The sequence below is a fragment of the Asterias amurensis genome, chromosome 4 (genome assembly GCF_032118995.1).
Source record: "Asterias amurensis chromosome 4, ASM3211899v1".
Classification (NCBI taxonomy): Eukaryota; Metazoa; Echinodermata; class Asteroidea; order Forcipulatida; family Asteriidae; genus Asterias; species Asterias amurensis.
The window spans coordinates 21,659,366-21,678,880 of NC_092651.1; the positions used below are offsets into that span (position 1 = coordinate 21,659,366).

Sequence of the window (19,515 nt, forward strand, 5' to 3'; positions counted from 1 at the left end):
GACCTTTCCACCAAGTCTGAAGCTCGCCCTGGCTGGTCGCCGAGGCTCAAGGCCTCGTGGGTGTTTAGCTCGAAGCTCGCGGTGGGTACCGCACGCACGAGGCGCTCCAAGTCCCACGTCCATACCACGTTGAAATAATAGTAAAACAGTGGTTGGGGTGGATTTTGTTTACTGCGGCTCTTGGACCTTAATCCTTGACAATAATTCATCCAAAGTGAGACAAGTGATTCTCAGTGAGAGATACTTTAAGTTTTTATAGCTCCATGCTTTGAGGTGATAAGTCAAACAATGGCACTGGTCAACCAGGCCCCTTGTTCTTTGGTGGTCTTTTTGTACCCTTTCCCCAAATTCCTTGTTCTCTACGCCTACATATTGTTCAGTCATTTTCGGCTTTCCAGCTGTTGATTTGTTTACCAATGAACACATCTTGGACGGGGTTATTATTTTAGAAAGACTGTGAATATTTACTGGTACGTTGGCCTACCACGCATAATATACCACTTGAATTGTAACACGGCCGCATAGCAAGGTGGAACGTCGGTGGACCATGGGCGGACCAGGATTATTCCTCCATGGGTGGACTCACTTTGAGTTGCCCCGACCCCTTCCCACACCCTTCTCACCCTCCTACCCCCACCCATCAACTAACTACCCGCATGCATTGTAGGTTTACATAGATCTAAACCACCAAGTGTTGTCGTTCGAGTCTGGATTACGGACCTTCTTGGGCCAAACATTTCGTCTCGAGTTATTACGGAAAACTTCTTTCGGCGCCTTGAATTTTATAAAATATTTTTATTATTATATATTATAATATTGCTTCTTTTTTCAGACTTTTCTAATTTGTCAATCGGCGCATATGTATTCTTTACATTGATATGAAATAAAAATCTACCTAGTTTGGTTCAACAAATCCGATGTCACTTCTTTCATCCGTTTTGTCCCAAATCTCCATGATAAAATATGGATTGAACACCACCACCTTTTTAGCACAATAAGCGCATGCAATCAACATTAAAGGCCACGTAAGAAACTTAATTGAGATCGAAGATTACGTTTTGAATCATTTAATTTTTAAAACCAATAAAATCAAGAAATAGTTCACTTTACCCCTGGTATGCCTATACACATACATGCCATATTATTTGTCATGTGGATGTCATTCACAAACAAAAAATCAAATTATGTACTTGAAAGTTCATGGTCATTGGGTCAAATATTGTCCCATGAGTACCAATCGACACTCCATGTAGACTGGGACTCCCGGAGAACTCCAACACTCAACCAGTCCCCCGCCACACTTCGCCCGTCACCACCTCAAGGGAACGGTGGCTGGGGATGACCGAACTCCCAACATGTCAAGTTACTTCATTCCCGCGGCGGTTCGTGTCATGATTGGTCTTATTGTTAGAATAATTAATTGGTAAAGAAAAGAATCGAATATTGTCATTTTTTTTCAATTATACTTTCTGATTGGTGGATTTTTGAGGTGTTTTGCCACTCATTTCTACATGTCCAATAAATGTATTTATCCAAAGTACGCCAATAGAGGGCACTGTTCATAAAGCCCACAGATGAGAAGGTCGATGTCTCGCTTATTATCGCTTGTATAATCCTTCCTCGATGCTAATCATAGCTGCATGCTCGATGGCATGGCGTAATGCATGGAGGAATAAAATTAAACTGTATTCCTCCATGCGTAATGCAATACTTGATATGACGATGAAGAGTTTTGTTTTGAAGTTGTAGACAATTAAGAAAAATGTGTAGAACGAAAGCACCACAAAAAATTAGGAGGGCCCGTCCGGGAATTGAACCCGGGACCTCTCGCACCCGAAGCGAGAATCATACCGCTAGACCAACGAGCCAACATCTCCATTGAGGCATTTATTGCAATATAATTGCTGGCTTAAATATCGTCTGAGACTTTGGGTAAATTTGTGAATTTTGAGAGTTTGCTAGGCTATAGGGTCCTATAAAACTCCCTGGTGTATAATCACGCTTAAATCTCCGTATTTTCGTCACCAAACATACCTATCAGTCATTAAAATATAGTCAATCAATTATCGATTATGTTGACAAGGCAGTGTGTGTCCTAGCAACAGTACAGAGTGGTGACATGCCATGAATTGCTGCGCGCATTGTTATTATTGATGGCGTCCAATGTTTTCGTTTTTCAGTGACAACAACCAGCTAACGACGTTACAAAGTGTTCACGAAAAAAGGTATCGTTGAACAACACAGAAATTTCAACCTTAGTGATATACTATTACTTACTATAACTATATTGTATTTCGTTGCAGTGTATTATCTGTCTTTTGCTTTGTGTTTTTATCGTTAGTGAAAAAATAAAACATCGGTCGGTGCGACTCGTTTTTTAACGTTGCATGTCGGAAATAGACGGATAACAACTATACTGTACTGTACTCCATTTTTTCGAATTATTTTCATTATCGGTCGTTAATTAGTTGTACGACCGATACTGAGAAGAAAAAAAAAGAAGACAAAAGGAGAATGGAAAAGTTTCCGTATGGCGCCACTACTTTTTCATTCGATATGAAATAATATATCCTGGTGTCATGTGTTTTCAGTAGGATAACAGGAAAATTGTTCACAATCAAAAACTAAATATTTTTTTTTCAAATCATCTATCCAATTTTTTAACAATAACACTTTCACTTCATGGTGTGTTGAAATTTTTAAAGTTTTGGTTTTACGCTGCGAGAGACAGTCCGCCATTATTATTAACAGTGCCTTGTGCATGCACGACATTGGAGCAACGTCATATGTTTTCACACCTTTCATTGGTTGGTATTTTATTGAATATTCAGAAGCTAGTATGGCGGGCAAAGTAAATCAAAAATATTATTCAATTAGTACTTAACAAATTTAATTACATTTTTGTCCTAAGGCATTATGGCTACTATATTAGAATCCAGACCAGAGATATCATAAGGCATGAAAGTAAAACACCCCACCCCCCTTGATGCACTCACACTTCATAACAATCCGTTTTCCCCCATTTCAGACCAGTAATGTTTGGTTTCAGGAGATAAGAAACCAATCTATGATATTTTCTCTTAAATGTAGACTTAATATTTATTACGCTTATCGGAATTTATAACAGTTATGCAGTAAATAAATAAAAAAAATTGTTGTCATTTTCACTTAAAATATTTTAATATTTTCCCCACATTTGCGCACCATAGAATCCCAAATAGTAACCACCTCACGTGATCAATCTAGTGACTAAAGCAGAATGAAACTCAATCTAGCAGATAGTAATTTTGTTTTGAACTTTCGAGGTTGGATGATGTTTCTTTGACTCACTTGAATGTTGGCATAATAATGCACTAGTGATTAGTACCAAAAATCAATCATTTTATAAATGTTTGAGCATAACCAACGATTGGAAACTTTATTCTCAGCATGATTAAGCCTGATAAAAATACAGACCGTGAGTAAACTGCATAGCTTCTGTCACCGGTGCAGCTTGCACAATTTAGCGGTAAACGGGAATCAAAGTTGGGGACCGAAAACATATGAGGGTCGATAACATATGACGCTACGATAGTATCTAATTTACCTCAATGAGATATCCCTTTTTGTAAAAATGAGTGAAAAAGTGGTGGCGCCATACGGAAAGTTATCCAAGAGGATACCTACACTACAGCGACAGCACCACAGTTCCTGGGTCTAGATAACAACGTAATTTATGAATGGACTCGAATCCAAATATTGAAATATTAAAATTATTAAATTAATTAAAGGGTCTGGGTATTTTTTGTAGGACAAAAACACAATGTCCACAGATTTACATTACACTTACACAGTTTGAAGATAATGATGGTAGAAAGCTTCCATGAAATTATCACTTGATAAGGTGCTGTAGTATTTGAGAAATGAGTAAAATAATGTCATGAAAATAATTTTCGTCTCAGTAATCATGAGACGAAAATTATTTTAGCATGTAAAAACGTATTTTCATGATATTGTTCCAGAAACTACCCACAGGGGAGCCTTATACTTTTATAGTTTCTAGAAGTACCGGTAACCATAGTTAGGCCTAATATAAAGCTTGGGCCTGCGGTCCAGTGTTTATTTCAAGCCCTGTGAGCGATCAAGTGCACTGTCAAATGACTGTACTCAAGCTTTACTTTGTCATTGTTTCTTCATTATTTGGATATACTGTAAAACCAGAAGGTCCCGTTACATAACTTACAAGAAAAGCAATCTGTAAAAGTGTTACTCTCTTCACCTTGAGTGCTATACAAGACTGGAAAGTTGCTATGTTTATTATTTATTATTTTTCTCATTCTCTAGGCCTAAAACAATTTTTTTTTTTTTTAAACATCTAAAGCCTTTTTATCTTTTTCAGATAACCAACCATGAATAATGAGCCTTATCCTGAGTACGATGAAACGTATGGCGGCCAACCCCTGAAACTAAACAAACTGCCCTCGCTTGAGCAAAATGGTGTCGATGAACACAAGTCCAAGAAGCGAAAGAAGAAACGCAAGAAGTCACCGAGGAAAGCAGCTGCAGCAACTCAGACGATAATCCCCAAAAGGATTGACTATGTCTTGGTTTACGCCAAGGTAGGCATCAATAAAAAATTGTCCTATCCCCCCCCAAAAAAAAAAAAATGAAAATAAATAAATAAATAAAGAAAAAAAGAAAGAAAATATAACATTTAATCCGTTTATCTTTTTTTAACACATCCAACAGCACAAACAACTAGTACCAATCACAGGATGAAGAGAAACAATGAGAAGAAATAATAACTTTAAAATTATGACTTTTCATGTCATATTTGAGTTATCATTACCGCCAACAAATTTACCAGTGACCGCTTAATCACCCTTTTAGCCCCCAAACAACATGTCATATAAACTAAGGGAACCATTGATGGCAGTTCGGCTCTTCTATGGAAAAGCCCATTTCAATTTTGTTTAAATTTTTTTTTTTACAATACAACAATAAGATAATTATTTATGGGTAAAAACCAAAATTAATATTCTTTATCCTTGTAAATTTAACATCTGTTAAAGATAATTTCTTGGTAAATTGATGGCGCTTTCCACATTTCATAGTTTCAAAGGCAGACTATGCACAGATGTGAATATAACATCTCCTATCTTGGCCTTTTTTAACACTACTGTCACATTTTTTTGAGTTGGGCTCTTTTTGCTAAGGAAGGGGCGAGTAGCACTGACAAACATTGAGCATCTTCTTGTACTCTTCTTCTTGTTTACTAGAGTGCGACTCGAACCATCAACGACCTTCGGATCAGCGTGGTGGCACTCTGGCACCCCTGAACAAAGATATTGAGAAAGTAGGGAGATCGCTAACATAGGGCTATATAGCTCAGTTGTTTGAGCGCCGGCTGGTAAATTCGGAGGTCATTGGGTCGAGTCACGCTCTAGTCAATTTTCTTTGTTCAATCCCAAATCATTTAAAATTTACCTACTCAGTTTCCCTTGTATTTCATAATATTTCAGGCCTGTTTGCTTTGTTTTTGAAAGGGCAAGGGCACCAAGACATTTCTTCTTGGTAAAGGGCATCCTACAAGGAAATTGTAAAATTCTACTGGAGAATTTCAAGGGCACCAAGGCAATGACCAGGTGCATTGAAGCAATCACCTTTGTTGCCTTTGTGAAGAATCAGGCTTGATATTTGATATCTGTCTTTATTATTTTATAAAGGAGGATGATGCCGACTATGAAGATACAGATGATATTGAGGATTGCCAGAGAAGGGCGGAGTTAAGAAAGAGGTTCAATAAGGCAGCTAAGGAGACGGAGGGTCTTGAGATACGAGAGAAGGACATGGTAGATAAGGTGTACGTCCTCATCCACTGTCCGTTCTCAAGAATGTGTCATCAGGCTGAGTCGGTCAATTTGGAGATGCCACTGGAGGGAGTAAGTAAAAAACGAAAATCTTAGAAGTGAGGATATGTTAGACGAGGGATGAGATTTTGAACCAGTGTCTCAGACTTTTTCAGTGATTGCTCAATTAGGGTTCACTCACACACAAGCTAGAGGCAGGCAGATACACACAAATTGCTCATGGGATAAGCGCAAATTGCAGGCGATATGCAAAAACAAATTACGATTAAAAGTTTTATAGTTTATTACTTTCTGGTTGGTTTCAGATCAAATTAACAAAATTCAGCAAGATACAACCATTTATAATGCCTAGAATGGACATAAGGGCATTTAAAACCAAAGAAAAACACAAAGTAGAAAACATTATGAAGATCTTTTGCTAAACCTCAAATTTGGGGACAAAATGCCCCACAGTGTTTTATAATCCTGGTGAGAATGATAATAAATAACATAATATTGGATATAAATAGCGCCTTATTTATACATTGAAGTTGCCCTTTCAGGATTGATAAAGATCAAGAAATTTATTTGAAGAAGTGAGGTCTTGAAAGGGGCGTGAGATAAAAAATGGTTGTACATATCTTAATTTATTTGTGTTTGTCATTTCTTGTGTTATCTTTGTCTACACCAGGCTGCGATTCCCAAGAACCCACAGAAAGGATGTATGCATAAAATCAACTCCTTGTTTGTCACAGAAGATGAAGGTAAAACATTCAACTTTTTTTTGTGCAATCTGTTGCCAGAGAGCAAGGGAAGGTACACAGTGGGTAATTACTTAAAACAAATATTAACTTAAAACTGACTTGGTAACGAGCATTGGGGAGCTGTTGGTAGTATAAAACATTGTGGAAAACGACTCCCTCTGAAGTAACATAGTTTTTGAGAAAGAGGTAATTTCTCACTAAAATAATAAAAGACACTCTAGCTAGAAGTCTTTTATTTCTGTCGGAAAGCACACAAATTCGTCAAACAAGGGTGTTTTTTATTTCATCATTTTCTCGCAACTCTGATGACCAATTGAGCTCAAATTTTCACAGGCTTGTTATTTTATGCTTATGATGGAATACACCAAGTGAGGGCACTGGTTTTTGACAATTGCCAAACGTGTACCTTCCCTTTAATGTGGTTGGTTATTAATTGTTTGTATACGTCCAATAAATATTTACAAAAGGCAAAAAAGCATTGTGGACTTTTTTATGTCTTGGGGAAACAAGATGCTGTAATCTTCTCCTGATATGAAATCCTGCTCTTTGATCTACTTGTCTAGTGCTGAAGACACTGTTTCCAGTTCTTCTTTTTTAAAGTATACTCCACTCCAGGGTTTACCAAATGGTTGGAATACTATCATTTTGTTTTGACAGTGCAAAAAGGTTGTGAAATAGCACACTATAGGCACAAGTTTGAAAATTTCAAACATTGAATCTCGCATAAAGTAGCTCGGATGAACAAACACAACAAGTACGCACCAAGTTACAGCATTTTGTATGGAGCATTTTCATGCGAGGTATGAAGTTTTAGCCAAATCGAGTCCATTTTTGCACTGGTGCAACGATTTCAACACGTGTAATATAAGCGTCAAACTTCTTTCTTTACATAGATAACGGATATCTGCAAATAAATTGATTTTATTCAATCCAGGAACATTCATTACAGAATTGGTTTTTGCTAACAAAACAGTTGCTGGCAGTGTAAGCACTTTATGTAATCCAGCATATACATAAAATGACAAACCTTTAGGTTTGAGATCGATTGACCATCTGGGTCATGAGAGAATGGTGAAAAACCGATTACAAATTTTGCATTGCATCGATGCCAAATAAAAATGAATTAAACGCTCACTGAGCGATGAAATCCAAACGCGAAGTTAGGTTATTTATTTCTCATCAAATATGACATTTCAGACAGAAATGTTTCAAGGGATGTTTTCAACAATCATCATTAGACCGTGTAAGATTTATGTGAATCTGTGATCTTCACAATTTTTGTTTCTTACCAATTCTGTAACGTTCCTTTAACTGGTATTACTAGTCAACCACAGCAGGAACAAATTCTAAGCTTAAGCTTAAACCAGTAAACCCGGTTTGGATACTAATCACTATTGGTTTTATTTCTTCTTGATGTGTAGTGGATTTTATCAGCGCGCCTTTCTGCGTAGCAAAGAGGGCGGTATTCCAAGGTATTGATGAACCAGATAAATTCTTCTCTCCTGCGCTACGGTCACTCCTTGTAAGTAGCTGTGTAAAACTTTAATTTTAAATTTTCATGTCAAATTGGTCATAAATTAGAGTTGCTTCTGTGAAATTTTTCTTTTAAAATAACAAAATCTTCAAGTAGAATTGACAATTGTAAACTCCACCAATTGCAGATTCTTTCTGTGTGGGGAACTGATTTTTTTAATCAATTAATTCTACTTGTATATTCAGAATCTGGTAACACCATTTGTACATACATCTACTTTGCTGTGTAAAGTTGATCCTTGAGAGCTTGTCTCAATATATGTATTCTTCTGCCGTGGCATAGAATAAACAAAAGGGCAAGTTCTTAAAGAATGAATCTACACAGCTAAGTAGATAAATACACACATGGTTACCCTACTCTGAATATTCATTTATTCATTTATACCTCACTATACATACCTAAAAACCCGTATCTATTCTACTTCTTATTACACTTTCTTTGAGACTGTATTTTTCATGGACAGAGACATTTCATACAAAATGTTAGCGGCTACAGAATTCTTAAAAGTCAATTTCATCTGTTGGAATTATGAGACCCATATATTAATTTTGGTTTTTTACCCATACACCGATGTGTGTTAGCACTGTATACACAGTACTTTCCCGAATCCTGTGAAAAAATATAACAGGCATGTTACTCGGGTGGGATTCGAACCCACAACCCTTGCAATTCTAGAGCAGTGTCTTACCAACTAGACTACCGAAGTTGCCTGGTAGCTATCGGCAGTTCGAATCCTATGTTTCGGCAGCGGGTACCGCAACGATATAATAGACGTTAAATTTGCATCGGGTATAAAGAATATTAATTTTGGTTTTTACCCATACACCGATGTGTGTTAGCACTGTATACTCAGTACTTGAGACCCATATATTTACATAGCACTATCCAATGGTTTTCAAGGTGCTGCGGAACAATCTGCAGTCAAACAAATCCCTTCTCTTCATGATAAGTGTGAATGGATTCTTTTACATTCATTGCACAACTTACAGAAGGATGAAGCAATAATGGTTAAGTGTTGTTTAGTGTCAAGACCAGGGCCCAATTTCATAGCGCTGCTTAACGGTAAGCAAATTTGCGTGCTTACTGTAGCAGAAAAATTGGCTTAAGCCTTAGCGTATTTTACAGGTTAGCAGAAAAACTGGGCGGCCATATTGCGTGTTTACCGTGGATTTACATTGTGACGTCATTTATTTTCGTGCGATAAGCACCGGAAGGTTAGCATGCCTTTTCGTGCGCTTAATACGGTAAGCAGCGCTATGAAACAGAAATAGCACAGTAAGCACTAAATATGCCGCTAAGCAGCGCTATGAAATTGGGCCCAGTACTATTCTTAAAGCTTAAATTTGCATCGGGGATGAAGAATATCATTTGGTTTTACCTATACCCTGATATGAGTGAGTCCTGTGAAAACAATCCACAGGCATACCACTCAGGTGGGATTGGAAGCCTCGACCTTTGCCATCCTAGACCCCTAGACCACTTGTCTTTACCACCAGGGCCAATTACCAATTTGGTTGGTAATCCTGTTTTTATCAAGGAAGAAAATTTCATGCTAAGCAAATTTTTGTGCTTAGCAGCTCTATGAAATTGGGCCCTGACCAATGATTGAAATGTATATTTTAGCAACTGGTATTGCAATAATTTAGTGGATGTTAAATTTGCATTAGGGATAAATAATAAGACTTTTTATTTTACACAAACACCAATGTGTGTAAGTACTGGATGAGTTCGCAGTTACTGTCAGCACTAAGGTGTATGCATATTTATCACTAAGCTCTCTAATAATTTCGAGAGGACAGTTCAGCTCTTTCTGTTAATTCTTTTAGGCCTCTTGTTGCTGCTTGGCAGTAGTGCACAGCTAATAGAAACGCCACTATGACAAGTGTACTCAATGAATAAGAAAGTAGAGCATTGTATTTTCTTTGACACAAGAAGCCAAATTTCCATTGAATTTTTATTATTTTCATTTCAACTAAAGCAAAGGATACGCTACTCAATATTCAACACTTTCCCAACTCCTATGAGAAAAACCACATGAGTTGAAGTTTCTGATGAGGAGATACAGAGAGTGTGTTTCTAAACTTGTTTACAGATTATATTTATTTTGGTGGTATTTCTTGACTCGTTTCTATCCAGGTTCATAATATTTTGATCAACATTGATGTCAGGGAGAAGGGAGATACGGAAAAAGACTACAAAGATTCCATGAGGAGAAAGGGTAAGTTGATTCTTGATTATATTAACAATCTTCACCATCTTTCTTCATAATATGATGATAATAGTAACAGTAATAATGATTCACAGTTCTTATATAGCGCTTTATCACTCCCAAAGGCGTCTTGAGAAAGCGCTTATTTTTTGTGTGTACAGGGTATGCAGAGACTTTTTGTTCCAATCGTAAGACCCATTTTTGTACATAGCACCATGTAACAGTTTGCTAGGTGCTGTGCCAACCATACCAGAAAACACCAGAGCGAACTCATTATTTTTCCACTAAGTGCACGTGGGTTTTTCTATGTGCATTACACACACCGGCTTTACATTGCATCCAAAGAACACAGAAATAGTGTCATGCTTTAAGATTCACGTGTCAATTCTGGGACTCTGACTCAACCCTGTGTCTGTTTGAAAATTCTATACTGGATGTACACCTTTCCTGAACAAAAAAAAACGGTACATGTTTCTTCCTTTGGATCTACAAATATCTTCATCAAATTGAAGCCACTAAGTTTGAAAGAGAGAAAGTTTCCTTTTCTTAAAATACTGTTTTGTTTCTTACTTCCTTGGAGCTTGTCGTTAATAAATGCTCTTTCATCTCCTAGCTAATTTTATTGATCAGTCACGGTTAGAACATAAACAAGGTACACAACTTTTGTTTGTTTGTTCACCTGTTTATATCATTTTTAAATTTCGGTTAATTTTTTGAAGTTTTTATTATGAGTCTTTGAACAAGTTTCATTGAAAAAACTAGTTGTTATCATGTTATGTTGATGAAGAGAAGAATTAATAAATTTTCCCAATTTTTTTTATTCAAGAATGGCATTTCAGGTCTGATACTTCATGGAGTCTGTTGCCCCTGGTCGTCGCCATGGTGCCCCTTAAAATGTTTTAGAAATTTACCGTTTTCTCATAGAGGTGCCCTTTACTAAGAAGAAAATGCCTTGGTGCCCTCGCCTTTAAAAACAAATTATCAGGCCTTGAATTTCTTTGTTAAATTGAAATATAATAATAATCTTGTTAGTTGCCAAGTTGGCATAATCCTAATATAATTATTTTACCTAATTGTTGTTTTGCTATTTTTGTTGTTGTTTAACTCTAACCTATAATATGATTCTAGAAAAGATTCTAGATTCTTAAAATGAACCTTTGAAATAATAAATCCAAGTTTCTAAGCTCCAGAGTTTGTGGTGTGTTACACCCTCTACACTCTGAATATCTTGAGCAAGGTGTTTTTCTGATGTCAACTTACTCCTACCCAACTACTAAGCATCAGATTTTTCCCAAGTTTAGTTGCTTTGGTTTTGTATTTAAGTTGTTGTTGTTCTAGTTTCTTTATAACTGTTGTCTCTGAAGAAGCACAGTGTAGCAATCATTTTAAACAGCTCCTTGAGCTCCAATTTCCACGATATTTCTGTTGATGTTTTTACTGACAAGATTTGATTAAAAAAATGAATAATATTAGCACTTCTGTTATTATTTTTTTCGTAATTATCGAACCCAAACTTTGGCCCCAACTAATTTTTCTGTTTCATGTTATTTCTGTTGGCATTTTTACTGACAAAATTTTATTTAAAAATGAACAATTTTAGCAATAGCTTGGCGTTCTGTGATGCTTATATACAGAAATGAATGGTTTCTAAAGGGTTAAAGACCCTGGACACTATTGGTGATTGTCAAAGACTAGTCTTCTCACTAGGTGTATGCATAAAATAACAAACCTGCACCTATATGCATAAAATAACAAACCTGTGAAAATTTGAGTGTGAAAATTTGAGCTCAATTGCTCAATGAAGTTGCAAGAAAATGATGGAAGAAAAAGCACCCTTGTTTGTACAAAATAGTGTGCTTTCAGATATATTTTAGTGAGAAATTACCTCTTTCTCAAAAACTACGCTACTTCAGAGGGAGCCGTTTCTCACAATGTTTTATACTATCAACAGCTCTCCATTGATTGTTACCAAGTAAGGTTTTGTGCTAATATATATTTTGAGTAATTACCAAACCCGGACAGTGCCTTAATTTCTGATTCTTTTCTTGAAGGTCTCCCCTTCATGCTGATGAAGAAGGTGTTCACTGATGCCTTTATCATGCATGAAGAATCAGTGTACGAACTCGTTGAAGATGACGACACTAGAGAGATACAAAGATCACTCAGCAAAGAGAGAGGAGATTTTGATGCTAAAGCTGACCCAAGAGAGGTGAGATATGCTTTATTATGTGAGGCGGAATGTAGAAAGTCTTGGAGGGTTCGAACCTGCTACCGAGTACAGTGGACTCTCCTTAAAATTAGGTCAACCCATTACTCTACGTTCAACCGGACTGGCCCGGTTTCCTTGTATTATCCGAACCTCGTATTAAACACTACACACTATTGACTACTTGCACGCACGTCACACGCGGCGACTGTGCCACGCTCACCATTTTGGTGGTCGATAGGTTTACATGTAAACGCCTTGTCGTCTAAAATGTGCACTTCACTGTACAACGCTCAGTGACATTAACCACCAAAATGGCGCATCCAAGATTATTATGATGCTGACGTCAGGTGAATTGGGTCAATAAGATTCATTGATAAATGTCACCATAGTGCATGCACTGCTTATGTTTATAGGCTAGAAAGGAGCGGTTTACTTCCTCCACAGATCTTACGCGCATACTGTACACAAAAACATCAATCATATATTGTTGTTTTTTCCTTTCACAAATTAGTTTTAGAAATTTAGCATTATGTATAATTTGAAATGGAAATCATAGCAAAGTGATGTCAAACTTGCCAGTCATGTGACCATATGATGTGAGAAATTGGGTATGGCATAGCACCTGCCTTTACTTTTGGGTTGAACAAGTACAAATTTACTAGAGCGGAACTTGAAGCTGCAACCTCCGGATAAACAGGGCTTCGCTCTACCAACTGAGCTATTTAGCTTGATGTTGGCGATTTCCATATTTTTGGTAAATGCATTTGTTCGAGGGTGCCAGTGACAAAAGCCATTCAACCTGTCACTTCTGTTTAGAAAGTGATCAAACACAAAATTATGATTCGACCTGGGAAGCACTAAGAGGATGCACATTTTTTTTATATACCAAATGTCAAGTAATAAACCACAAGGGGTCTGACTGGATAAAGTTTTTAATAATTTGGTGCTGAACAAAAGAAAATTGAGAAGAGCATGACATGATCCTGCGACCTTTTTGTTTTTTATGCAAGTCGCCAGACACACAAGGCCTGCGGGCCACTTCAAGGTGTGGGCTATAACTACTTTTCCAGAGGCTGTTGCCATCTACTCCTGGGGCTGAAACAGGGTTACCCCCTTCACAGTCCATATACGGGGTAGGCTTTGGTATCATCCATCAGAAGCCTGGCTGATAAAGCAGAAAGTACGACCTCCCCAACTTCCGGAATTAACGCAATCTTGAATTTATTTACAGGCCTTGCACAGGACATGGTGTAAAAGTTTTAAATTCCAACCTCTATGGAAGATCAGAAACTACTTTGGGGAGAAGATTGCATTTTACTTTGCCTGGGCCGGTGAGATGGCGTCATTACTATGGTTACCGGTTCTCATGGGATTAGCGATATGGGGATACGGATTGTATCTGAGGTAAGATTAATTGAGGATTATAATGGTGGTCAAGAAATATGATGATTAACATGCATTCTATACTCAGTCTGACTCGAGGATCAGAAAATAAACAATTAATTACTGCCAACATCTTGGGGGCCATCTGATGCACCTAGCCAAGCTTATGGCAGTAAATTCATAAACCTTTTACATACCAATCAACTCTGTATAATCACACTACAACCATACATGGCTACTAGTATTGATTTTTGTGCTTTATTTTTTTCAGTAAAAAATGCCTGGAAAAATCCCAACGTGAAACAGGAGTTAAGTTTTGTTTTGCAAATGTATGTCAACATGAGACACGTTGAAAAATTTCCACTCTGGACATGACTTTCCCCACAACCACTTTTCTTTGAATGGAAGTAGATTAACTCTTGCGGCCATGTGCAGCCGCTACAGACATTTGGTTCAAGCCGCTTGTGGCTGCTATGTTCATTTTGGTACAAGCCGTTTTTGGCCGCTATGTTCATTTTGGTACAAGCTGTTTGTGGCCGCTATAGGCATTTTGGTCCAAGCAGCTACTGACCACTATGGGCGTTTTGGTTCAAGCCGCTTTTGGCCCCTATGTTCATTTTGATACAAGCAGTATTTGGCCGCTGTGGGCATTTGGGTCCAAGCTGTTTGTGTCCGCTATGGCCATTTTGGTACAAACTGCATGCGACCACATATGGCATTTCGGTACAAAACATGTGGCCACTATGGTCTCAAAAGGGTTAAATTTTATGAAATTACTGATATTGTAATGCTCACTTTGTCTTTTGACTTTCTGATCCATCCACCAGTATCACAGACTACATGGACGTTATTGAGAGACGAGATGAGATTACGCGGCAGATAGAACTCCTCATCGATGAACTCAGAGATAACATCACCCTGTACAATCGAACGGAGGACATCGCACTCTTTCAAAATCTCACCATGAAGCAGGAAGATTCGGTCTTTTCAAAGTAAGTATTGAAACAAGACGAAGACAGTTAGGGTGTGTCGTGGCTGAGCAATATAGTTTACCGGACCCAAACTCTGGTGTTGTCAACAGCGACAAAGAGCACCGAAATCATGCCCTGGTGTTTTTAGTCTGCAGAGTGTGGGTTTGAGTCCTGGTCATGACACTTGTGTCCCTGAACTATAATTGCTTCTCTCCACCCATGGGTTAATGGGTACCTACGAGGGCAGAGATGGTTCTTGTGATTGATTTAGCTTAGCAGCCCATACTTGTTGCACAGGCTGTATACTCCCAAGGGAGCTGAGATGGTTTAAGGAAGTAATTAAATGGCCCAGTGACAAGGGGTAATGATGTTGGAGCGCTTTGAGAAACCCTTCAGGTGTGAAAAGAGCGTAATAAAACTGACTTTTATTATGAAAGTCATAACCATGATTGCTGAAATGTTGGGAAAACTCCTAGTTGATGATACCCATGCCTACATCCTTACGTACTGTGAAGGGGGTAACCCTGTTTCACGCCCAGCAGTAGTTGGACGATAGAAATGTAAACATTCAATTTCACTTGAAGAACACTTCAGCAAGGTGCAATCAGTTGTATTTAATCGGTTTTCTACCAACTTAAAAGTAACTCTTGTTCAAGAGCAAGTAGTTGAAATAATTAATGTGAAGTTTTATTCAATGTTTAAAGGGAAGGTACACGTTTGGTCATTGTCAAAGACCAGTCTTCTCACTTGGTGAATCTCAACATAAGCCTAAAATAACAAGCCTGTGAAAATTTGAGCTAATTTGGTCATCGAAATTGAGAGAAAATTTTGAGAGAAAAAACACCCTTGTTGGACGAATTTGTGTGCTTTCAGATAGGAATAAAGACTTCTAGCTAGAAGTCTTTTATTATTTTAGTGAGAAATTACCTCTTTCTCAAAATCTATGCTACTTCAGAGGGAGCCATTTCTCACAATGTTTTATACTATCAACAGCTCTCCAATGATTGTTACCAAGTAAGATTTTAAGTTAACATTTGTTTTGAGTAATTACCAAACATGTACCTTCCCTTTAATGAAGTATCGATTGTAGTTTTGTTATTACCGTTTGATTGTTTTTTCTTCTCTTAGCATTGCTGATACATCCCTGGAGTTATTGAGTGTATTCCAGAATTCCTTTGACTCTGAAGTCACTCCTTACTTTGCTCTCATCATTTGTCTTTGGGGTAAGTGTCTGGTCTAAACCAGGTTTCCATTGGACTTTTTCTTACGCTGCCACGTCGAAAGTTAGTTTAGCTGGCTGTGGTGTAATTTTACAGTGCAATCCAACCTGGACTTATACTCCGCGACAATTGCATAGTGTTTTACAGAGTGTGGGTTCGAATCCCCAGCCGTGAAGCTTGTGTACTTAACCATTGCTTTGTCATTTGGATGGGATGTAAAGCAGTTGGTCCCATGTGTTGTGTAACGCATGTAAAAGAATCCAGTGCAATTATCGAAAAGAGAAGGGGTTCGCCCTGGTGTTCCTGGCTGTGGCTGCTGTATGCGCTGTGCTGTATGCGCCGTAGCACCTTGTAAACCCATATAAGGTGCTAAATAATTGGGTTTCAGAATTCATCACTGCAATGACCTATCTTTCTGAAAGTTTGTATATATTCCGCGCTTTGAGTACCTTGTTTGTTTGGTAGATATGTGTGCTGCATAAGACTTTGACATCATTATACTGCGTGGTTGCGGTAGGTTCACAGCCTGGAGCTGTTCCCACTGATCTTTTAAGCGGCTGTGATAAGTTACCGTGGCTGCGAACATGTCTAAGACGTTTATTTATCTCCTGACAGGTACACTGTTTCAGGAGTCTTGGAAGAGGAAGCATGCTCGTCTAGCCTATGAATGGGATGTGGACACCTATCATTTCTCAGAGCCTGATCGACCAGAATTCTACGGCACGAAAGAACGAGATGTAATTATACTGTTTTCAAATTCTATAAATTCTATAATTATATTCTTTACATCCTGTCTGTACTTGTTTATGCCTCTGAAGAAGGTCCGGTTTGGATCAAAAGCTAAGGCCATCTACCCCAATGACATGATATTTTTGCAACTCAGTATGGTTTCTGATTTTTTTAGAAAATTAAACAAAATCTGAAAATTTTGATTAAACAGCCTGTACTGTCTATTAAAGACTACCTGATGCGCATTATTATGTAGGTCCGCCCTTGTTCTCAATAACATCTTCCTACTGTTTCCCAAGGTCTAAATATCGTGCTTGTTAAAATATATTTCCGTCATTAAAGGTTTTGCAAAAAATAGTTTAAAGGTAGTGGACACTATAGGTAATTACTCAAAATAACTATTAGCATAAAACTTTTCTTGGTGACGGGTAATGGGGAGAGGTTGATGGTAAAAAACATTGTGAGAAACGGCTCCCTCTGAAGTGACCTAGTTTTCGAGAGAGAAGTAATTTTCCACGAATTTGATTTTGAGACCTCAAGTTTAGAATTTGAGGTCTCGAAATCAAGCATATGAAAGCACACAACTTCGTGTGACAAGGGTGTTCTTTTCTTTCATAGTTATCTTGCAACTCCAATGACCAATCAAGCTCAAATTTTCACAGGCTTGTTATTTTATGCATATGTTGAGATACACCAAGTGAGAAAACCAATAGTGTCCACTGTCTTTAAATGACTGAAGATCCGATTCTGTCAGAGTCTTTCTCTGTGGCTGAAATAAATGTTTACAGTTTTTGTTTTGAACATTCTTATGTTGTGAAACAATCGTATCATTCATCCGCCAAATAACTAAAAGCATAGTGGGGAAATGTCCTTTTCTTCATTGGCCCCAAAGCTCTGGAATGATCTGCCACAACATCTCAGGAACTCCATCTCCATTTCTCAGTTTCTTCTTAGTCGTACTTGCGCCTTGTATCCTTGGGGGAAAAGCCGCTTTAGCAAATTCTTTGTTATTATTAGTAGTAGTAAAGATAAGATGAACTATTTATTTAAGTTGTTTATGTTTAGCCAATTGATGTTTTGTTTTAGAGACAGATTTTATTCAATATTTAGAAAGCAGGAATGATCTAGAGAGAATGACATTTAATTTTCTTCCTGTATCTTCAAGTTATTTGACCAGTGTTACTATTTTCCCTCAGGATCCCGTGTCCTCCCTACCGGACTGGTACTATCCATTCCATAAACAATTCTTGAAGTTCATGGCATCTTTCGGCATCCTGGTGTTCATGGTAAGATACTTTTGGCTGGACTCACGTGACCTTCATATAGGGGTAAAGTGACAGAGTGGTGAAATCTCATTACATTCTATGGGAAGCGTATGTCATGAACTTTAATAAAGAGGCTATACAAGACCTTCAGATGACCCTACAGTGCACCTCATTGTGCTTAAAGACACTGGACACTTTCAGAACAGAAAAAAAGTTCACAGATTTACAAATAACCTACAGGGTTTGCAGAAGGTAATGGTGAAAGACTTCTCTTGAAAACCTATCTGAAAACCTTTCTGTTTGTTCAAGCGCCTCAGTACGTGGACTTTATAAAGCAATATATTATTGTTATATTATTTATAAAGTCGTTTGCTTTCTCACCAGGCCCTGTTGGTCATCAGTAGTGTGGTAGGTGTGATCGTCTACAGAGTAATCTCAGCAGCGTTACTATCAGAATCATCCAGTGTACTAAGATTACTGGTATCAACAGTTGTAGCGACACTGCTTAACTCCATCTCTATCATGATCCTAGGCAGAGTAAGTTTAGAGTTCTAAGTAGGATTTGAAACGTTGCATGGTGGAAATATGATATGGAAAGGTTTGCGATAACATCATGTCATGACTATTTCTAATGAGTCAGATATGCTCTGATCGTCTTCTGGAGAAAGCTTTAGAGTTTTAGTAGATGATAAATTTGCATCGGGGCCAAAGAATACTAGTTTTGTTCACCCTTACACCGAGGTGTGTTAGCACTGTATACTCACATGGACACAAAAACAGACATATTCACGGGAAAAGGGACTAGAAACAACAACACGCATACAAACAATCGGATGGTAACGAGTAAATATTGATGAGGTATATTTATTGAGGCAAAAAGTGGCCATCTGCTTTTCTGGTATCAGTATACTAAAAAGAATGCCTCTAGAAACCGGGCAATCTCGGGTGTCTACTTGGCAAGACACTGCTCTAGAATTGCAAAGGTCGTGGGTTAGAATCCCACCCTAGGTAAATATGTCGTGATTTTTTTCTTAGAACTTGGGAAAGCACCGAGTATACAGTGCTAACACACATTCTTTATAGTTTTACTTTGAAAAATCAGGCTGACGACTTGTGTTAAAATTCTTAACTTGTCTTGTACCTGTGTGAATGCGGGTTCAAATCCCACCACAGACCATCTCAACGTGATCACTGTGTAAGCTTGGGCGATATCGATTTATTTTATCCACGATATATCGCCGACAATATATCGCGATATTCGATATAATCGCGATTAATGAAATTTGACATCATCAGTCTTCAAACTCCAAGTGAAAGTTGTAGAAGAGACAGTCATAGCATAGGAGAGGTGTTCTAATGACCTATTCTTCTGGAGTGACTCCAAACCTATGGGGTGCAAGATG

General features: G+C 37.8%; 1 protein-coding gene and 1 non-coding gene across 4 annotated transcripts in view; one reads left to right on the forward strand and one right to left on the reverse strand.

The window, feature by feature from the left end:
- Positions 1-1,796: 1,796 nt before the first annotated feature.
- Trnap-cgg (transfer RNA proline (anticodon CGG)) lies at positions 1,797-1,868 on the reverse strand. The gene has a single exon. It is a non-coding gene; the product is annotated as a tRNA-Pro (tRNA).
- Positions 1,869-2,095: 227 nt separating this feature from the next.
- Positions 2,096-19,515, forward strand: part of LOC139935947 (anoctamin-4-like) — a 29,718-nt gene continuing 12,298 nt past the window's right edge. For 2 of the 3 annotated variants that reach the window (XM_071930596.1, XM_071930598.1), the window contains exons 1-14: positions 2,096-2,225; positions 4,379-4,598; positions 5,706-5,921; positions 6,520-6,592; positions 8,014-8,114; positions 10,263-10,344; positions 10,949-10,987; positions 12,387-12,544; positions 13,776-13,948; positions 14,755-14,919; positions 16,027-16,121; positions 16,734-16,855; positions 18,044-18,133; positions 18,497-18,649. In XM_071930596.1, the coding sequence (XP_071786697.1) occupies positions 4,389-4,598; positions 5,706-5,921; positions 6,520-6,592; positions 8,014-8,114; positions 10,263-10,344; positions 10,949-10,987; positions 12,387-12,544; positions 13,776-13,948; positions 14,755-14,919; positions 16,027-16,121; positions 16,734-16,855; positions 18,044-18,133; positions 18,497-18,649 (1,677 nt within the window). In that variant the 5' untranslated portion in view covers positions 2,096-2,225; positions 4,379-4,388. The remainder of the gene's footprint in view (positions 2,226-4,378; positions 4,599-5,705; positions 5,922-6,519; positions 6,593-8,013; positions 8,115-10,262; positions 10,345-10,948; positions 10,988-12,386; positions 12,545-13,775; positions 13,949-14,754; positions 14,920-16,026; positions 16,122-16,733; positions 16,856-18,043; positions 18,134-18,496; positions 18,650-19,515) is intronic. The other variant, XM_071930597.1, reaches the window with a different exon arrangement.